General features: G+C 40.9%; 1 protein-coding gene and 1 long non-coding RNA gene across 2 annotated transcripts in view; one reads left to right on the top strand and one right to left on the bottom strand.

The window, feature by feature from the left end:
• Positions 1-22,514, bottom strand: part of LOC115079954 — a 157,539-nt gene that overhangs the window by 24,156 nt on the left and 110,869 nt on the right. The gene's annotated exons all lie outside the window — the stretch shown is intronic.
• TGFBI (transforming growth factor beta induced) overlaps positions 1-22,514 on the top strand; it is a 53,446-nt gene that overhangs the window by 10,102 nt on the left and 20,830 nt on the right. The window contains 7 exon segments of the mRNA XM_029583915.1: positions 13,769-13,833; positions 14,897-15,054; positions 18,041-18,205; positions 18,619-18,765; positions 20,505-20,646; positions 21,658-21,801; positions 21,804-21,869. Coding sequence (XP_029439775.1) covers positions 13,769-13,833; positions 14,897-15,054; positions 18,041-18,205; positions 18,619-18,765; positions 20,505-20,646; positions 21,658-21,801; positions 21,804-21,869 — 887 coding nt within the window.

Genomic DNA, 22,514 nt, shown 5'->3' with positions numbered 1-22,514 from the left:
AGGGTTCAAGTCCTGCTGTTGCTCCTTGTGACCTTGGGCAAGTCACTTTACCCTCCATTGCCTCAGGTACAAACTTAGGTCTGGATTCATCATTCTTTTCAGAATGATGAATCCTGTGAAAACAGGGGGGGGGGGGGGTAGGTCTGCAAAAGCCCTCAGCCTTTGCACCACTGCTGACTTCGCCCCCTCCCTGTCAAGACTCTGCCCCAATCTAATTTGCATGCTATCACACGTGAAAAGGGCCTAACCCCTTTAGATTGTAAACCCTCTGGGGATAGGGAAATACCTACAGTACCACTAAAACATGCAAAAAGAGGGAGGAATTCGAGCAGAGACCCCTCTCCGATTGCGGAGAGGAAAGGCCAGGAGAGTTTGAGTCAGAGAGCCTGAAACACCTGGAGCCGAGACCAACGCGACTGCACCCGAGGCCACGCCCCCTCCGTGACGTCATCCAGGGGAGCCGGGACGCTGAATAAATTCGAGTCAGGAGCAACACCTGACTGGAGGAATTCGAGCAGAGACCCCTCTCCGATTGCGGAGAGGAAAGGCCAGGAGGGTTTGAGTCAGAGAGCCTGAAACACCTGGAGCCGAGACCAACGCGACTGCACCCGAGGCCACGCCCCCTCCGTGACATCATCCAGGGGAGCCGGGACGCTGAATAAATTCGAGCCAGGAGTGGCGCGCAGCCGCCGGCGCGCTGCCGCGCCCCTGGGTGAGAATTTTATCTTCTTGTTTTCTTCTTTATTTCTATGGGCAGGAAAAGGAAAATTAAACCTTGGACGTCATCACCGGCAGCACAAGTAACAAGGGGTCCCATAGATGCGCATGTGATGAGACGAGTGAGTCAAACTGTTCGGGACAATATCCCAGATATTTCCTTTTCTTCAGGCTCATCTGAAAGCCCTAGCCAAAGGCAACAAATTCAATCTTTGGCAGACATGCCTTCTCAGACACCTCTAGATGTTAATGTAGGAGCTATAATTCCAGCTCCGAATGAAATTATAGTGAGTGGGAATATAGTGAGTTCTGCACAGTTTACAGTGACAGAACCCATAGACCCACAAAACATAACCTTGAGTGATGTCTGGAAGGCTATTATGGAGTTACAAAAGTTTGTCTCGAATGCTATGATTATTAATGATAAAACCTCTATGGAAATTAAAAATGTTATAGGAAAACATGAAGATCGACTAAAAAATTTGGAAGAATTAGGGAAAACAACATCTGCGCAAGTATTAACTTTACAGGCTGTTAACAATTCCCATATTAAGGATAGTTTGGTGTCCCATAGACATTTGGAAAATATGGAAAATGAGTTAAGAGTCAGGAATTTGAGATTTCTGAATTTCCCTATAACTAGACTTTTATCCGCTATAGAGTTACTAAAGAAATATCCATTAGAGGTTTTATCAATTTCTTCTATAGATGAAAAAAGTATATCAAAATTTTACTATCTTAGTAATTCAAGACTGAAAACCCAGGGGGAGGGGGAAGGAATGGATATGGTCCAGCAACAATCGCCAAATTTGACTTCTTTCTTGGAGTCATCGATAGATGATATACCGCAAAGGGCCACTTTATTGGTCACTTTGATAAGAGAAAATGATAAAAGCTTAATAATGCAGAAATATTTCAAGAACAAAGATTTTTCATTTTGTGGACAAAGGGTTCAGATATTTCCGGACGTATCTAGAAATACTCAATTAAAGAGAAAGCAATTCTTAGTTTTGAAGCCCAGGGTTATAGCTTTGGGAGCTTCTTTTTTCCTAAAATTCCCGTGTAAATGTGTAGTTGTCCACAAAAAGAATAAATTTATATTCCATGAATCCACCCACCTGGAGACCTTTTTAGAAGATAAAGAGAAAGAAAAAGATTGAGATATGGTTTGCCAAAAAAAAAAAAGTGTGTCTCTTGTAACTATTAAGTTGATTACCTTTGATTTTTGATTTTCTTTAGTTTAATCCTCCCATTATGTGGACTAAAGATTGTGTGATATAACTATCATTATTATTTTGACAAATGATTATGGAAGATATATTATGTTTCAACTAATCTATGCTTTGATTTTATGACTATATTGTTTAAAATCTTAATAAAGTATAAATTAAAAAAAAAAAAAAACATGCAAAAAGCAGAATATAAATCTAAATAAAAAAATACTGAAAATGTCCATTACTTATTCAGCTAAACGTTAGCCAGATATATACCAGCAATATTGAAAACTCAGCATTTAGCCAAATAATTTGCGAGTTATCCAGCCAAATGTCTTTGACTATTGGCCTCATAGGGTCTGATTTATTGTGGTTGGTTTTTTCCGCCATAGATTCAGGAGAAAAGCCTTAGTAAATCAGGCCTTTAATGCTATTTTATTTACATTCTTTTACTTTGCTTTTAAATACTCTTCCAGTTTGTAAAATATTGGGTCCCTGTTATATGGTGAGGAAATGAAAAATATGTGATTCAAGCTCTTGGCAAATGATTACAAATGGATCTTAGTTTAAGTATCAAAAGTTTCATTTATAATATAACAAAGTTCCATTTGAAATTTCCTTGAACACCCCCTCTAGCGCGAACAAGCGAAACAATAAATATTAAAAAAACATGACTAACAGGGCTCATTTTTACTGCAGTTGACTTTTACAGCAGATAATTTTCAAAAATCTGATTAATGGCCCCCAACAGTTTTTCACTGAGTACCTCAGCTAGGGATGCAGGAAACTGTGGTCAGCAGCCAGCTTGCAGCGTATGAGAAGCATTCTGAAGCTGCCAGCTGTTTAATGTGCGTGCTTCAGCACTGCATAGCCAAGGATCAAAAACTTCAGGTGGTACGTAGATCTTTAGAGCAGTAACTGACTGGAAAGTTTTTTTTTTTTTTTTACCAGCAATCAACGTAATCATTCCATTGCAAATCTTCGAGACCAAAATGTAAGGGTGAATGTATTTTATGAGATCTCTTCACAGTTTTTTTTTGGGTCCAAATGTAGGGACTGGAGCTGTGAGCCAAGAGCGATGCCTTCTTGGAATTTTGGCGGAGACTTTGAACCTGCGCGATATTGGGGGATGGAGAGAGGGAGGGGGGGTTAATGCCCCCCCTCCCTCTCTCCACCCCCACCGAGGACACAATAATGTTGCAACCATTGCAAAAGCAGAAAAAAAAATCTCCCGCTAAAATTAAAAAAAAAAAAAGATGAAGATCATCATTAAATACTAATACAAGTTTCAAGGGATTTTCTTTGTGTGTTGGCCTGAAATATCAGGCTTCTCGTAATATTTGCCAAACTGGGCAAACTAGGGATGTGCATTCATTTTAAACAAATGCAAAAAATGGGAAAAATGAGGCAATTTTTGCTAGACTTAGGCTCAGCCAGGACTTCCATGGGTCCCACCAACCCCCCAGTTCTAGCCCCTAAAACATCCAAGGGACTTCCCCAGCTCCTTTCATGATGGAAGGACTGATGCTTATTTGCTCCTACCCTATCTTCATTCATTATAAATAGGGGCGCCAGACCTCCTGAAGTGGTGCCAAAGTGATGTCATTTCAGCGTCTGTCTCAGGTGTGGCTTGTGCCAAGTTGTCCGGCTAAAAAAAACCAAACCAAATAATGAAACCTCACCCAAATAAAATAACCAAACCTAACTGAAAATTTTGGGGCTGCACATCCCTAATCTCCACTGCCCCTTCTTCATCTTTGTCCGCTCAATCAATGTATATTAAACCAAAACAATCCTGTATGATTTTACTGCAAAATAAAAAATGTATCGGTCCAAAATTAAAAATATCTCCCTAATCACAAGAAGAAAATGAATGAAAAGAGACTGGGCCCAAAGCGATTAGAAAAATAAAATGCCAGAACAAAATAAAGTAAGTATGAAAATACAAAAATTTCGGGTAGCTAGGTAGTGGTTAGGGGTCGGGGTGGAAAGGTGAAAGGGGAAAGGGAAGGAAGGTTAGGCAGGGAGGTAGGGAAGTTCCTTCCCAGTCCGCTCCTTAATTGGAGCGGACTTGGAGGGAACTGGGGGAGGCCCGATTGCGTCGCTACATGTAATTTGCTAAAATTTACCCCCCGTGCGGGTGCCGCCAGCACTTGCATGTACACACGGCCAACGGATTTTATAACATGCACGCACATGTTATAAAATCGGCATGTCCATGTGCACGCGTGCATGCTCCTTTTAAAATCTACCTCTTTATTTCCAGGATAGTCATTAGAATTTGTCAGTTTTGGAAATGTGCATTTTTATTTCTTTTTCTCCAGGTCAGTTTATGCATATTTCTATTTATAATTTTTGGTCACTTCTGTATTTGGTGAGGGTCTTTCTGTGTTCTGCAAGTGTGATTGAATGTAGTTTCTATGGAGGGATCTGTAGCATTCCTTATATTTCTGTGTTCCTAATAGGAAGTATAGTGGTGTTCTAGGGCCCGATGTAATTTTACAGAGTTGCATTTTCATAGGCAGAGTTGTGGCCATTTGAGTTCTGAGAGTAAGTGCTGTTCTGGTATGACAGGTTTATTATTTTGAATGCATTTTCTTGAAGGCTTTTGCATTATTTTATAAAGTAAGTAATCATCTGAAGATACATACAGATTCCTCATGTTATAAAGCCAGATTATAAAGCTAAAGAGGAACCCCAATTTAATTCACACATATCAACAAATTATACAAAACACTTTAATATATTATTAAATATAATAAGTTTAAAAAGTTAACTTATATTCATTCCTACTCTATTTCATAACAACTGCCATCCCTTCAGTCATCTTGCCAACTCTAAAAAATTTATCTGCTCTCGTATTACAATCCCATCAGACCTATTCAAAATCCACCACTTTAGAAAGTGCCTGATAATGGAGGAAACTGGTGTCACTGTATGTGATGTGACAACAGAATTTGAAATTTTTTTATATGGTGAATAGTAAAGAGGAAATATCCTAGTTTGCCTAGCCAGCTAGCTTATTTCAGAGGTTACCTTCAACTAATGAAGAATGTATTTCTTTTAATTTATAAACGAATGCATTTAAGCCCGGATTTTAAAAGGGCTACTTGTGTAAATTTCGGGGTTTACGGGCATGGCCAGGCTGTGTGTGCACCATGTGCATGTACAACGGGCCAGGCCACGCACGTAAACCCCAGTATGTGCAGAAATGCCGGCCGAGGGAAAAGGGGCAGGCCAGGGGTGTGGTCTAGGTGGGGAGGGATGGGGTGGGCTGGGACAGCACCATTAGCTGCTGTCCCGGGGAAGCACGTGCCGGCAGCCAACCAGCATGTGGAGTCCACTGCTGCTCCAAAGGAGCAGTAAGGTAAAAATTGTTTTAAAAATCTAAAAGTTAGGTAGGGGGTAGGGGACGGGGAGGAGAGAGGAAAAGGTAGTAAGGTTAGATAGGGGTATAGTGAAGTTCCCTCCCAGTCCGCTCCAATTAAGGAGTGGACTGGGAGAGAATTGGTGAAGTCCTACTCACGTTGTGGTGCATTGCTTTTTAAAATCACCCCTACATGCAAGTCGACGGCAACCCGCACATGCGTGCATGGATATTAAAATCCACAAATCGCAGATTACAAATTTATGACACTCACTGTGATTTCTGAAACATATTCTGTTTTGTATATATACATATATAAAACCAAGCTTAATATTTAAAAGTATGAAGTACAATTACATTTTTTCACAGGATAGTTCTGGGAATAGGGGTGGTAGTGGAGTGATCATGACTGTTGAGTTTAATTGTCAAAATCTCAGGAGGAGGGGGAGGTTGACCCAAGGCTGAAGGTTTGCCTGGAGGGTGTTTAATACCCTTCCGCTGTCCCTGTAAACAATTACCAAAATTAGCCCTGACATCTGGCCTCCTAGATCCCCGTGAACTTTGAGCGCATGGCACAATGAGAGCAAGGAAAGCGACAGAATCAGGCCTGCCATGTGCTGCTACAGAAGCATTTTTGATTTTGGTAAGGTGCTGTCGTTATATTGACTAATTGACCTTTAAGTCTTGATTAAAAGAAAGGAAGATTGTATTTCCTTGTTTAGATTCGAGGATGGAATAGCAGCAGAGAGTGTGACAGCAGGGTGCTGAGCTGGCTAGTGGTCAAAGAAAGGAAGTGCTTGATTCAAGTGGTTTCTCATGTGGAATATTTAATGTCTAGACTGCATTGGTCTTGGTTTGCTTTGTAGGTTTTGTTAGGAAACCTTGACAAGGAATTTATTTACTTCTGTCACAGAAGAGAAGCTATTCATTACTCTTCCCTGCCTCCAATCACTCCAAAGGGTGCTGTGTTAACCCGAGGCATTTAAGTTGTGTTTAAGCAGGATTAAAATCTTTGACAAACATCCATTTCTTTTTTTTTTTTTTTTTGCCTGTAATCAGTTGCTCACTGTGGCTTCCAGTAAGTACTGCAGGCTAAAACTCATAATAAGCATATTTTCCTGACTACAGAAAGGAAAAAAAAAATATTTGAAATAAGAGAGGTGAGAGTTTTGCATGTGACCTCTAACTACAGGGAAAGCAGTAAAAATAACTAACCCTCTGACAATGAAAGTAAAACTTAACCCTCTGTTTCTGCTTTTTTGCATGTTAATATACAAAAGCGTTTGTCTCTGACACTGACAGATGAAGGCAAATCTAATTGTTGACCTTGTTTTGTTGCTTGGTTTTTTTGAATTTCAAGGGTGCTTATCTGATTTTCAGGCAATTTGAAGCTGCTCTGTTTCTTAGAATTCCCCAGGCTGTCCTTTCAGTAGAAATGGCTGCCGAGAAGGCCTTCCATGGCGTTCCCTGGGGTTGTCATGGCAACCTGCTGTAGCTGGGGCTTTGGTGGCTGGGTTTCTTGACTTCAGTGAAGCTACAGTGCAGATGCAGCATCGTAAGTCTGCACCAGGGTTCTCACGTGCCACTGTTCACTGTCAGAAACCATTACCTCCCCTTCCCGCAATCTATGGACTTGAACCCTTGCCTTTCCTAGAGATATTTGGGACTACACAGGCCTGGATTTACACATCGGTCTACTACGCCTCTGCCCAGGGTGGCAAAATTTGTGGGCATAGAAAATTTCTTGCCGCCCCTTCCCTCCTGCTGCCCCACGGTTCTGCTCCAGATTTCTCAAGGCATCCCAAATCCTAAACCTCAACTCCAGGGCTGATCCTGATGGGTCAGTGAGCACAGGAACTAAGCTTGTGCTTATAGGTCCTGCAATCTTGGTTTTCAAATCCATGTGCATTATTTTCCATTGAAAAAGCAATAGCGCAAACAGCAAGTGCAAATGTCTGTGGGTATTTTGTGCCCATGGCAAGTTTAAAAGTATACTTAAGAACATAAGAACATAAGAAAATGCCATACTGGGTCAGACCAAGGGTCCATCAAGCCCAGCATCCTGTTTCCAACAGTGGCCAATCCAGGCCATAAGAACCTGGCAAGTACCCAAAAACTAAGTCTATTCCATGTTACCGTTGCTAGTAATAGCAGTGGCTATTTTCTAAGCCAACTTAATTAATAGCAGGTAATGGACTTCTCTTCCAAGAACTTATCCAATCCTTTTTTAAACACAGCTATACTAACTGCACTAACCACATCCTCTGGCAACAAATTCCAGAGTTTAATTGTGCGTTGAGTAAAAAAGAACTTTCTCCGATTGCACTTTTTTGCTTTGAAAGTTGGTGCAAGTTTTGTCAGTTGAAAAGTACCTGTTGGACTTTGACCCAGCACAGACAGTTTGAAAATTGGCTCCATAATTGTCTAAGAAACTTTTAAAAATGTCAAAACCAATTTAGATTCAGAAATGACATAAAATGAGTAGACTGTTGATGTTTGGTCTCAAGACTGATAAACAGATGAAAATAATGCAAAGCAATTTAAATTAACATGATGTGCACAAATAACTTGTATGGAAATAGATTTCCATGTGGTAGATTTCCGGACATCTCCGTGGACAAGTTGTTAAAGCCCATTCTATATTTCATGCATGACCTTGGGTATAATATATTGACTCCTTTGAGATATTTATGGCATAAAATTTAGAAGAATTTACCTGCATAAACTCCAGTTTATGCACGAAAATGTTTGAAAATTATCTGTGGGATTGAAGGGGAAGGGGAAGTGCATACATAACTTGATTACACTAGCACTTTTCTCTCCACCGGGTTCTGGGTGGGGGGGGGGGGAGGGGGAAGTTGGGGGCGGGAAAAAGTATTTACGCACATGTTTTAAATTTTTGAAATTATGCACGTAAATTTACATGCAGAAAGTCATGAATGTGTAGCGGCATGCCGCGGAAATTTTCAAAGGGAACTTTGGGCTTAAGCCTGCCAGTATTTTATATTCACAGATTTTAGCCCTATGCGGATTGCTGAAAATTAACTTTCCCTGTCTTCCTTTGAACACCTTACTTGGAACAGCTTGCTCACAGCTCTTTCCCCTATAGGAGCCTCTGATGAACTTCATCTGGAAGGTGTAAAGCTGTCAAACTTAAATTAAACAGAGCCTCAGCTGGCTAGTGCTAGGATCATTTTTTCACCTCAGTGGCAGGGCACTTGCTTGAAAAACTAAACACTGCTCATATTAATTATAGTTGTTATTTCGTCTGAAAAATTATGACCTGCTTTGAGTGATTATCACAATGCATTAGGCTAACTCGTGTAATGCCATTTCCATTCAGATTACTTGCTAAAAAACTATTTCATGACTTCAGTCATGAAATACATTTCTTTTTTTTTGAAAGAATATCATAGCTCTGATGGATCCAAAATTACTTCATTTAAAAAAAAGGGATAGGGACTGGAATATATAACAGAAAAGGAATTAAAGGGAAATGGAGAAGAGATATCCAGTGAACAAATGTCAGATGCTAAATTAGGACTTCCCAAACCTATCCTGGTGATCCCACAGCCAATATAGTTTATAGGATATTCGCAATGAAATTCGTGTGCATAAGATTCTCTCTCTCCACACATTAATTCATTTGCATATCAATGTGTGGAGAGAGACAAAGAAATGGCAGAAATATTAAACAAATACTTCAGTTCGGTGTTCACTAAAGAGGACCCTGGAGAAGGACCATTGCTAGTTAACAAGAAACTGAAGGGAAGTGGAGTGGAGTAGATGTAACTCCATTTACAGTAGAGAATGTATGGGAAGAGCTAGGGAAACTGAAAGTGGACAAAGCCTTGGGACCTGATGAGTTTCATCCCAGGATACTGAGGGAGCTCAGAGATGTGCTGGCGGGTCCGCTGTGTGACCTGTTCAGTAGATCTCTAGAAACAGGAGTGGTGCCGAGTGATTGGAGAAGAGTGGTGGTGGTCCCACTTCACAAGAGTGGGAACAGAGAAGAGGCTGGTAACTATAGACCGGTTAGCCTCACCTCGATGGTGGGAAAAGTAATGGAGTCACTGTTGAAAGAGAGAATAGTGAACTATCTACAGTCGGGAGAATTGCTGGACCAGAGGCAGCATGGATTCACCAGGGGAAGATCCTGTCAGACAAATCTGATTGACTTTTTTGACTGGGTGACTAGGGAATTGGATCGAGGAAGAGCACTCGATGTCATCTACTTGGATTTCAGCAAAGCTTTTGATACAGTCCCACACAGGAGGCTGGTGAATAAAATGAGAAGCTTAGGAGTAAGTGCCGAGGTGGTGGCCTGGATTGCAAACTGGTTGGCAGACAGAAGACAATGTGTGATGGTAAATGGAACGTACTCTGAAGAGAGAGCGGTGTTAAGTGGAGTGCCACAAGGATTGGTGTTGGGACCAGTCCTGTTCAATATCTTTGTGAGCGACATTGCGGATGGGATAGAAGGTAAGGTTTGACTTTTTGTGGATGACACTAAGATCTGCAACAGAGTGGACACGCCGGAAGGAGTGGAGAGAATGAGACGGGATTTAAGGAAACTGGAAGAGTGGTTGAAGATATGGCAGCTGAGATTAAATGCCAAGAAGTGCAGAGTCATGCATATGGGGTGTGGAAATCCAAAAGAACTGTATTCGATGGGGGGTAAAGGGCTGATGTGCATGGAGCAGGAGAGAGACCTTGGGGTGATAGTGTCTAACAATCTGAAGTCGGCGAAACAATGTGACAAGGCGATAGCTAAAGCCAGAAGAATGCTGGGCTGCATAGAGAGAGGAATATCGAGTAAGAAAAGGGAAGTGATTATCCCCTTGTACAGGTCCTTGGTGAGGCCGCACCTGGAGTACTGTGCTCAGTTCTGGAGACTGTATCTCCGAAGGGACAGAGACAGGATGGAGGCGATCTAGAGAAGGGTGACCAAAAAGGTGGAGGGTCTTCATCAAATGACTTATGAGAAGAGATTGAAGAATCTAAATATGTACACCTTGGAGGAAAGGAGGAACAGAGGTGATATGATACAGACTTTCAGATACTTGACAGGTTTTAATGATCCAAAGACAATGACAAACCTTTTCCGTTGGAAAAAAATCAGCAGAACCAGGGGTCACGATTTTATTCTCCAGGGAGGAAGACTCAGAACCAATGTCAGGAAGTATTTCTTCATGGAGAGGGTGGTGGATGCCTGGAACCTTTGGAGGAAGTGATGAAGACCAAAACTGTGAAGGATTTCAAAGGGGCATGGGATAAATACTGTGGATCCATAAAGTCTAGAGGATGTGAATGAAGAGAAGAGGCAAGGGGGTGGCTTGCGGGAATGACAGCAACTACCTGGAAATTAATACCCTTATTCAATAAAGATACTCACTGTTAATGCAAATCCAACATTGCTCTATGCTTCAACGGCAAGAGGAAATGTGGAAAAAAGGATTTATATTCACAAAAAAGTGGGGGAGTAGCTTGCTTGTTGCGGCGATTACTACCCCAAACCAAATAAGACTGATACTTCACTTTCAATGCAAATCCAGCATAGTTCTCTGCTTCAACGACAGGGGGGGAAGAACAAAAGAGGATTTATATTCAGGCAACAACCAACAAGGACTGAATTACATAGTCTGGATAAACAAATAAGCATGTGTGTAGCTTGCTTGTTATGGTGGTTACTACCCCAAATCAATTAAGCCTGATACTTCACTTGGAATACATATCCAGTGCAGCTCACTGCTTCTACGGCAGGGGGGAATAAAGAAAAGAGGATTTATATTTAGACAACAACCAACAAGGACTGAATTGCACAGGCTGGGTAAACAAATAAGCATGGGAGTAGCTTGCTTGCAGTTACTACCCCTAACCAATTAAGCTAGATACTTCACTTAGATGCAGCTCCAGCACTGTTCTCTATATCAATGGTGGGGGTGAAGGTAACTAGAACCAAAAAGTTACCAATACGGCCAAGAGTAACAGATAAGTATGAGAAAAAAAAAGTGTGAAAGCTTGCTGGGCAGACTGGATGGGCCGTTTGGTCTTCTTCTGCCGTCACTTCTATGTTGCTATAATAATGGTAACGTTCAAAATGCCTTCCGCTGGTTAAATAGTGTTTTATGTGCAGAAATCTCCTTTTACAAAATTGTCTACCTGATATACCATAAACATATGCCCACATGTCATGAACAGAGGCAATTCCTGAGACGGAATTGGGGAGGGGTTTGTACTTAACATGAATATATTTGAATTTTGAAAAGTAGCCAAATTTTCAATACTGTCCGCAAAATTACTTGCACAGTTAATAAAATACTGCACATTTCAACCTCATAAGTATGTTGTAGAACCTGCACATATTTGTAATGCAAGAATATGCATATTTTTTCTACCCATTTTTAAAAACTATACACGTATATTTTATGCCTGAAATAATTGCAACAAGTTGCATGCAATAACCTAGAATTAAATGCAAAGGCAGATATTTTATTAAGTTTGCATGTAAATTACTTGTGCACATTTTTGGAATCACCAGTTCACTGATACCTCTACCAGATCACCCAGACCTTCTAAAGTTCACCTAGACCTTCAAACCCACCAATTCATCCCACCCAAAAACTGCAGACAAAAGGCATGTCCAATTTCAACTGCATGTGTCAATTAGCAGGTGTTAAAGTGTTTGGGCAAGTTCCGTAATATAGGTACTTATATTTCTTACAAAACAGCAACTTCTGCACGTACTTCTGAATCCTGCCCTGGAGCACCCCTAGACTACACCTTTTTTCCCACTAACATTTTTCTGTAATACTACACCTATTACACCTATTAAACTTTTGTGTTTAATAGGTGTAACTTTTGCAGGTAGATTTGGTGAGAATTTTCAAACTGGATTTGTAAGTGTTAGTTTGTTTTGAAAATTGGTATAACTTATGTGCGATATTAGAAAATGACTCCTGTATTTGGTTTCCAAAGTATACAAATGCATCTCATGCATATTTAAAGTCTTTTAAAGCTTCTCCTTGAGCCAATAGTCACTCAGGAGTGAATAGTTCAACATGAAGAATCTTCAAAGAATACTGGCCTAACAGGGAAGTTAGAATATCCCAAGAGAGAGAGAGCTACGATAGAGGCAAAGTAGCCCAGGTGCATTTAAATAAAGAGCAGAAAGACATAAGTGATTCCAGACTACCCATTTCAACTGCTAGTCAGCTTGTAAATACAAGTAAAAAAAAACCCCCAATTTGAATTGTCTGTATATGAATGCTAGAAATCTAAAAAATGAGGCATTTTTCAAAAGAGTTAAGCATTTAAATATAACATACTGTTGTAGCAATTTTCAAAAGTCCATTTATGTGCTTAAAGTACACTTATACACATGAAATCTATTGACAATTCAATGGCATATATTATAGAAAACAAGCCGTTAAGCCCGTTAAAACGGGCTACATCCCTCTGTCTCTCACCTCCCCCTCTTCTCTCTCCCCTCCCTCACCCACTTCTCCCCACCCTCCCTCTCCTATCACTCAGTCCCTCCCTCCCACTCAGTCTCACTCACTCCCTCCCCCCTCTCTCCCTCCCTCTCACTCACTCAGTCCCACTCACTCTCACTCAGTCCCCACTCCCTCTGTCCTCTCCCTCAGTCCCACTCCCTCCCTCAGTCCCTCCCCCTCACTCAATCCCTCCCTCCCACTCAGTCACTCCCCTCCCCCCTCCCTCTCACTCACTCAGTCCCACTCACTCTCCCTCAGTCCCACGTCCCCCCCTCTCCCTCTCACTCAGTCCCTCCCCCTCACTCAATCCCTCCCTCCCATTCAGTCCCTCCCTCTCACTCAGTCACTCCCTCCCACTCTCTCTCTCTCCGTCCCTCCCTCCCACTCAGTCCGTCCCTCCCTCTCTCTCTCTTCTCCCTCCCTCGCTACCGCCCGCTACCGCCGTCGCCGCTACCGCCGTCGCTCGCTACCGCCGTCGCCGCCCGCTGCCGGTACCGCCGCTGCTGCCACTGGATGCCGCCATTTTTTTTTCTTTCTGAAGCTGCCTCAGAGCGACGTGCTCGCCCGCACATGCGCGGTAGAGCTGGTCTCTACTGCGCATTTGCAGGCCGTCGGTCACAGGCCATTTATAAGGTAGATTATATTGAAATGCTAGGTCAGGTCAAATTGGTGGAGAGGTGGTGCTTCAAGCAGGATAAAGTCCTACAGCAGACAAAATGCACTGTGGATTCTCTATAAATGGAAATTCCATATGTGATGGGTAAGAGTATAGCGGTGGGGATATACTACCCATCTTGCAGTATGTATGCTTAAGTCCATCTGAGCAATATGTATGCTTAAGTCCATCTGAGCAATATGATAAGGAGACATAGAAATATGGGAGAATGCAAACAATAGATCCAAGAAACAGACAAGATGATATTAAAGAATCTGCTATCGCTATTTTAATAATACACAGAATTTTTTTTCTGCAGAGTGATCACCTATGAATGCTGCCCTGGATATGAAAGAGTGCCAGGCCAAAAAGGATGTCCAGCTGGTAAAATATTATAAACTTATGGGTGTGGGGGGTGACATTCAAAATTCATCACCTATGCATCTGATATGGGTTAGCTGATTAGTGTTAGTATGGATACACACGTTCATTCATCTTTAAAGCATAATTATTTTTCTAATGATTAAAATGAACTTTATTGCTACCGAAAGGGAAAAATATAAGTGTTTCTTTTTGCTAGAAGACAAATATGTTTCTAATACCAGATACTTCCAAATAATAATTTTGTAGGATAATTCTTCTTGTATATGCAATATAGCACAAGCCCATTCTTAAACTCACTCCCATAAAGCCTGTAGGTTTAGGGCAAAAAAGAAAGGAGAAACTGTAGTCAAATCTTTAGAGTAAGAACAATGCTCGTCATTGCCTGTCTTCATACTCTTAGCAACATTAACCTGGGGTCCATAGAGCTCCATGTGCTACAAAAACACAGGGACTGAGTAATGGAAAAAGATTAAAAAAAAACAAACATACAAAGAGTTAGACCAAATATCAGGGTCCAAAGCCCATAAACAGTAATTTCACTAGAAAAAGCCAAAGTGAATCACAGAAACTGATGGTTTTGAAATCTCTTGAGAGAAAAAGTTTTGAAAGAAGATTGGAACTGCGGTAATTAAATCTCCCACTAAAGTGCACTAATTTTCTTACTGGGTTTCACTGTTATTGTTTCATGATATTGTGGTCCGCTAGGAAGAGGAATTCTGGCAATTATGCTGGAATATAAATTATTAAGACTAACTAACTAACTAAATATAAATATATATTTGCTGAGAGAATGCAGAAAGGACCAAATTAAAGGACTGCGCGAAACTCTCACAGTGCGGGTTGCACGTCATATAAGCAAGATAACAGCACCTGACGTGTCCTGTCCATTGCACCATTGAGGCATGAGGACAACACGCTTTCTTCTGAACGCGCTTTCTTCAGGACCTATGTTTTCTAGGCGCAAGCTCAGAACCACTTTCTACTCGTCCGTTGAGATGGTCCTCTTCCCTGCATTATATTATTGCCTTCCCTTTCTTTATTTCTAAAATTATGTCTTTAACAGCACTACCTCTTGTAAACATTTATGAAACCCTGGGGATTGTTGGCGCAAGCACTACACAACTGTACTCTGATCGAGCAATCCTGAGACCAGAAATTGAAGGGCCTGGAAGTTTTACCATTTTTGCGCCAAGTAACGAGGCCTGGACGGACTTGCCTGCTGTAAGTCATAAATTGTTCTATTTTGAATTTTGGCTTCTTTTCATTTAACTCTTGCGGTTGTGCTATAATTTGTTAGAATAGCAAAATTTAGTTAATGCAAAAAAGGTAAAGAAGTTTGCTACATCAACTGGGCTTTCTTAGTAATACCTTCCGGAAGTCAAGCATTTTTAGTGTTATAAGTAGGTAGTGTAGGTCTGGTGAGCTTTGGTCCCCAACGCGACCATTAGGCTTGGTTTTCAAAGTCTCAAAAATGCAAATCAACATTCTTATTTACATTAGAGGTACTATGGGGCAGATTTTTAAAAAGTACGCGCGCCCGGCGCAAACAAGAGTACCCTGGATTTTAATAGATATGCACATAGCTGCACATATCTTTTAAAATCCAGGGTCAGCGCGCGCAAGGCTGCACAAAATCGGCAGCCTGAGCATGCCGAGCCGCGCAGCCTGCCTCCATTCCCTCCGAGGCCGCTCCGAAATCAGAACGGCCTCAGAGGGAACTTTCCTTCTGCCTCCCCCCACCTTCCCCTCCCTTCCCCTACCTAACCCACCCCCCAGCCCTATTTAAACCCCCCTACCTTTATTATAAAAGTTGGCAGGCATAACTCACGTGCGCCGGCCGGCTGCCGGTGCACGATTCCCCGGCCCGGGAGCAGTTTCTGAGGCCTTGGCCACGCCCCCAAAATGCCCCCGGGCTGGAACCATGCCCACGGCCCTGCCCCAGAATGCTCCAGATGACACGCCGGCCGTGACATGCCCCCTACACGCGTCCCGGGGCTTGTGTGCACCGCCGAGCCTATGCAACATAGGCTCGGTGCACACAGGGGGTAGAAGGGGCAGCTTTTCGGGGGGTTACGCACGTATCTTACGCTCGTACCCCTTTGAAAATCTACCCCTATATGCAAAGGCATCAGCATCTCAACTTCCATGCCCCAATGAAATAGATGCAGCTAAAATGTGCACAATCCTTTGTACAGTAGAGGAGTAAACATAAACAATATAAGAAAAAGAATACACTGTTGAAGCCCAATCATTAAAATCTGCCACTGCCACCTGAGAACTAGAGGGTATCGAATGAATGATGATTTTTAGAAAGGTCCCTAGGGGTGACCAAGGAAACTAAATACATCCTCAGCAAAAATAACAAAAAATGTATTTATTTAAACTTTTTTATAGACTCTGCCCTCCAAACTTCAGGGAAGTTTACAAAAATACAATAATAAACGTCAGCAAAATAAAAGCATAAGAAAATAAGAAAAACGTAAAATACATAAATAAGTTTAGCACAGGAATTATAAAAGTATTAATATAAAATAGAAACACATCATAAAATAAAAGCTACGACAAAAATTAAGGTAAATATAAGTCTAGGACTAGGATTCACATAAGTCTTTGAAGGCTTGTCTGAAGAGATGATATTTCAAAGCTTTCTTAAATTCTTTGGGATTAAAAAGTAGCCTTAGTGGGTGGGAATAGTTTTCCTGTAATTGAGAATGCCCATTCACGAGTAACTGCTAATCTGGTGGATCTTGGAGATGATACTTGAAGAAGAAATTGATTTTGCTACCTGAGATTATGAGAAGGGGTATATAAGTGCAATGTAGAAGAGAGCCAAGAATGTTTGCTGCTATAAGTGAAATTATATATAATGGACAACATTTTATACTGAATGTGCCATTTTATTGGTAGCCAATGTAGACTATAAAGAGCTGGGAAAATACATTCTTGTAGCTTGGTACTGGAAAGTAGGCGACCAGCTGCATTTTGTACTAGTTGAAGGGGCCAGAATGCAGATTGAGATAATCCAGTATAGAGAGAATTGTTAATATTAAAGACTGAAGAATTGTGCAAAAGGCAGTATGGGCCAGAAGACATTTGATATCTTTTAGAAGACGTAATTTGTAAAATGATGATTTGACTATGGATTGAATGTGAGAATGCATGTTTAATTTGGAGTCACAGATGATTCCTAAATTACGGACATTAGAGATGTTTATGTTTATGTTGTCTAAAGAGATATGATTTGAGATGTTTTCAAAGGGGGTTGCCCAAAATCATTATTTCGGTTTTAGATATATTAAGCTCAGCTTGTTGTGCAATAGCCATGTTTTCACTTATGATAAACAAAGAGTAATGACTCCAACAGCGTGCCAACCTGGTGAAGAGACTACTGAGAGGAGATATGATGGAGGTCTATAAAATCATAAGTGGTGTGGAACAAGTTAATAGGAAATGGTTACTTAATTTTTCAAATAGTACTAAAACTAGGAAATACTTTATAGAACTAACTGCTAGTACATTTAAAATAAATTTTTGAAATTATTTTTTTTTCAGTCAATGCACAATTAAAAGCTCTGAAATTTGCTGCCAGGGAATGTAGTGAAGCCTAGTAGTATAGTATAGTGGTAGTAGTATAGTAGTATAAATTTAAACAAGTTTCTGGAGGACAGGTCCATTAGCAATTATTAGTCAGGTGATCAACTCTTCTTCTGGAAGTAAACAGAGAATGGTTCTCTCCATTTGGATCTGTCATGTATTTTCAACTGAGCCAGACTGATCACTGTTAGAGGATGCTGGGCTCAGTGGACCATTGATCTGTTTCAACATGCCACTTCTTATATCTTTATGTCACCGAGGATAGAATTTGATATGATAGACCAATTGGTTGTTTGGAATACTTTATGGAAAATATATCTACCTGCTGTCTGATGCTTATCCATTTCATCTCACTTCATAGTTTATCATCAGATATGTATGAATGTGGTATGTTATATATTGGCTGAGATGGGAATAGGGGTACAGGGGTACAGCAAAGAATGCAATGGATCTTTTAGCCACCGACAACTGGTGGCTGCATTTAGTAGTTTTAACCTGCCAACTAGATGCAATAACACAATACCATGCTCTGTTAAAAGGACATCCTGATTAGGTGGATGATTTTATTTTTTAACCAATGCAATGTCTCTCAACTATTTTCTTGCGTTTGCAGGAAACATTGGATTCTTTGGTTAGTAATGTTAACATTGAACTGCTCAATGCTCTTCACTACCATATGATTGACAGACGTTTCCTCACAGATGAACTTAAACATGGAATCATTATTCCTTCAATGTACCAAGATCTGGACATTCATGTTCATCACTATCCGAATGGCGTAAGGGAGCTTTTTTAATGACTTATTTAAAAATCAATTTTGAAAACATCTTCTAAAATAATAGTATGTCTGTGTGCTCTGTTAATAATAGTGCAGAGGTCTGAAAAAATAAAAAATAAATACGTAAATGTAATTTTTCCACTGTTCACAGTGCTATGCAAACACATTTTGTATCAGGTCTTTCACAGCAAGCAAAGAAGTTAAATTTCAAAGGCTGCAAAATAGGAAACATATACAAAGCAGTTAAAAAAAAAAATATGTATTTTTTAAAATATATTTGTTAAATGTTGCATAAATTTATGGATTGTATTAAAACATATTGATCTAAACAAATTAGTTGGTGAAGTTAATTTGGTGAGACTTTATGCAGTTTCCCTTTTTACAATGAAATCTGTGTCCTGTGTTTTCTGCAGGTTGTGACAGTAAATTGTGCCAGGCTCATCAAAGCTGACCACCATGCCACCAATGGCGTGGTTCACATCATAGACAAAGTTATTACAGCTGTTACTAATAATATCCAACAAATTGTAGAGATTGAGGACAACCTGGAAACACTCAGAGTAAGCAATATCTGATCTGGTACCTTATTGTCCTGTTATAAATGCTAAGGCTTTATTAGGAAATTGTGTAAAAACTGCAGCAGTTTAGTGAATTTATCTATTTCTGGAATCACAGAATATAGCCTGCATTACATTCTTAAGGCATATAAATACTGGTGGCAAACGTATGGTCTGAATGTGCCTCCTCTTTTCTGGAAAAGAGAAATTTGCATAAGAAACGAGACTTGCAGGGCTGTACAAAAAAAATGTTGGAGCCATTTTAAAGAACAGAACAGCGGACCTGGTAAATTATAAAAGAAAATAGCATAGGCCTATGCTATAATTACTAATCTGGGATCTGAGAAAATGCCTTGGCATTCATCAGTCCTCCTCTTCATTGATTTGTCATTGGTCAAGAAACCGACTGAGCACTGTTGAAGGAGCAATCAACTGGAAGCTTGGTCAATAAGTCAAACAAGAAGAGCAAGAGGCATTCATAAATGCTGTGGCACCCCCCCCCCCCCCACCCTTGCAGTTTCTTAAATTTCAGATTATTGATGCTTGCAAAACTTGCTGCCAAGCTTTCACGGCTCTCAGTTTCTCTTTCTTTCTTTTATTTTTTGCTTGTTCATATATCTAATTATTGAGTCAGGAGAAATTTAGCTTTTTGATGTGATCCTACAAGCTTCCTACTCACTAGAGAGAATTTAAATTTTCCAGAAAGTGGAAGGTGCTGCTGCCTTTATAACCTTTAAATGAGATCCCTGGATCTTACTGCTAGGCTGCAGAGCTCTCTGCGAAAGGTGGGCTGCATCGCACTATTAGTCAGAATGCCACTTCCACCAATGATCTATGAATCACAATCTGCGATCTAGGTCAAATTATAAAAGCCTCCCCCCCAAAAAAACAAAAAAAAAACCAATCAGAGGAGATACATGGATCACTAGTTTTGGGAGCCACTATTCCTGAATATTCAGTTGTGAGGGATAGTTTACCCTCCCGCACCCTCTCCATTCCCATTATGCTTTCAATGAATGTGCTTTAATTAAGTCCACAAGACTTTCTAGTCAGCAAATTAATTAATCAGAAATCGCCCAAAATGATTTGTAATATCACAGGTCAGGATTGCAAAAACCCAAACAACTCACAAACTACAAATTCTGTCAAGCTTCTATATTTGGTTGAGTACAAATCTGGTCGATCTTTAGTCCCTTAGAGGGTCCAGTTATTTATACACCGTAAAGTGTTACATTCAATATGAAGAGGAAAAACGGCAATACCACATGCTAGAAATTATGTATTTATTTATTCTAAAATGATTAGACCGCCCATCTAAAATTCTGAGCGGTTTACAACTTTACCCTCACAACTGAATAATAACACACTAGGCCAATACAACAACACAAATGTAAAACTAAAAGAGACAATTAAAAACCAGAGAAACAAGCAAAAAGTTCAGCCCGCACAGTTGAATTAATCTAGGCTCAAAATTCCTCTACATAACTTTGCAAACAATCATAATTATTTTTTCTCTTTTTTTTTGCAAAATCATCATTATCAAAGTGTAAATGACATTAATTTTACTCTATATATAGTTGAGGGCAAGTACAACGGCTGCTTTTTCTCTCTTTTGGCTCAGAATAATAAACCATTTAGTATCATGGTGATGCCTTTATTAACTGTTGGGACATCAGTGAAGGAAAGGATGATTTTCTACATGTTTGAGTGCTCTATGATGAATTCCTTTCCCTTGCTTCAAGGCTGCTCTGGCTGCTTCAGGCCTGAACACACTGTTAGAAGGCGAGGGTCAGTATACCCTTTTAGCTCCCACCAACGAAGCCTTCGAGAAGATCCCGGAGGAAACACTGAAGAGAATCCTAGGAGACCCAGAAGCTCTGAAAGGTGCACGTTTATGAATTACATTAATATAAATAAAATATGTTGTGTATCCTAAAGGAGAGGACAGGAGAAGGGGATATTCAGGTACCTCTAAGGCATAAACAGTGTACAAGATGCATACACTTTTCACTGGAAATGAACTTCTAGAGCAAGAGGTCACACTAGAGGGTTTAAAGGGGATAGACTCAGAAAATACTTTTTCCTGGAAATGGTAGTAGATGCCTGACATGGTCTCCTGGGGGAGGCGGTGGAAGCCAAAAAAAAAAAAAAAAAGCAATAGATTTCAAGGAAGCCTGGGACAAGTACAAAAAAATCCTCCGTTGTGGAAAAAAAAAAGAGGAAAACGGTCTCTGACATTACAAAAGGAAGCAAAACAAAAGGAGAGGAAGGACCTTGTAGTCGTCATCTTCTGTCATACTCTGTCTTTCTACGTTTATATAAGATGGATCAGGATTTCACATATAAGGCACGGTTATGGACTTGGTTTTACCCACAGAGAGGGAAAACCTGTTGTCCAGTGGTTCTACCCGGGAACTAAACAGTTACCCAGTTAAAATCATCGACTGAAAATTTCCCTCCCCCTATGTGGATAAAAGTACCCGTGCTATTTCTCAACACAGGCACTTTTCAACTGTGCTGCAAAAGGGCTAGGCTGGGGGCGGGTGGGAGGCGGAGGAGTGGGGGACCGGAGTCGACAGACAACACGTTGGGATTTCATTTTGAAATCCTTGTGCTTGCTTTGCGGGTGCTGACTTTGCTCCTGCTGTAAAAAGTCTGGCTGGCCCCAGATTTTCATAGGAAAACTCCATGGAGAGTTTCCCTTTGAAAATTTGCTTGCAGGCCCATGGATACACTGCAAATAACATTTAATTAGAAAAAAAAAATGCCCCCTAAAGTTGAATCAGGTGCGACCAGGCAGTTATATTGTTTTTCACTAAGTGCCTCTTCAGCTTCTAGCAGTTTAAGTATCATCCAAATAGGACTTTATTTTTTATCGTACCTTTTGTCTTACAGACCTTTTAAACCACCATATACTGAGAAATGCTCAGTGCTCTGAAGCCATTATTTCTGGCTCTTCCATGGAGACTCTGGAAGGCACACCATTGGAAGTGGGCTGCGCTGGCGAAGATCTGACCCTTAATGGAAAGGCCATTATTTCGAAAAGGATGTCTTGGCTACAAATGGAGTCGTTCATTATATTGACGAGCTGTTGATCCCAGATGCAGGTGAGGTTAAAAGTTATAAAAGTGAATTCTGAAGGCCCCGACGCGCACATCGATTAGAGGAGGCACGAACATGGCGGGGGCTCACTTGCGCTGGGCGGATTTTAAAAGCCGCCCAGGATACACATGGAAATGCTGCCTCATGCACCTATCGGAGCTTCTCAAAAGGGGGCGGGGCATGGGCGTGGTCTGGCGGGGCATGGGCGGTACACGGGCGTTTCAGATCTTTAACCAGAAATTAGGGCGTAAATACTTACCCAATCCGGCGTGTGCCGAGGCTTCCTGCCCCATTCACATTACTTCTGCCATAGATGGTGTGTAAGTAAAAAAAAACAAAAAAACCCCGCTATTTCGGAGAGGTTTAAAGGGTCTGAGGTAACTTGGGGTTTTACAGGCTATCAAACCAGGGGGGTTGGAGGCCCTAGCTGTTAACTGGGTGAACTGGGAACAAACTGGTAAAACTGGCAAATGCGTCCCTTTTAAAATCCCCCCGACCCCACTTATGCGGTAAAATTGGCTTTTGCGCGCACAGGTGCAAGTCCACTTAAAATCGGTCGCACTTGGGAGGTTATTTTATAGCATGCACGCCTATACCTGCGTATGTTATAAAACAGCCGCATCCCTGGGCGTGGGCTGACGGACGTACGC

This window comes from Rhinatrema bivittatum, chromosome 18 (assembly GCF_901001135.1).
Source record: "Rhinatrema bivittatum chromosome 18, aRhiBiv1.1, whole genome shotgun sequence".
Taxonomy (NCBI): Eukaryota; Metazoa; Chordata; class Amphibia; order Gymnophiona; family Rhinatrematidae; genus Rhinatrema; species Rhinatrema bivittatum.
Note: the sequence above shows the minus strand (reverse complement) of the source record. Positions and strands in the feature narration are given on the sequence as shown.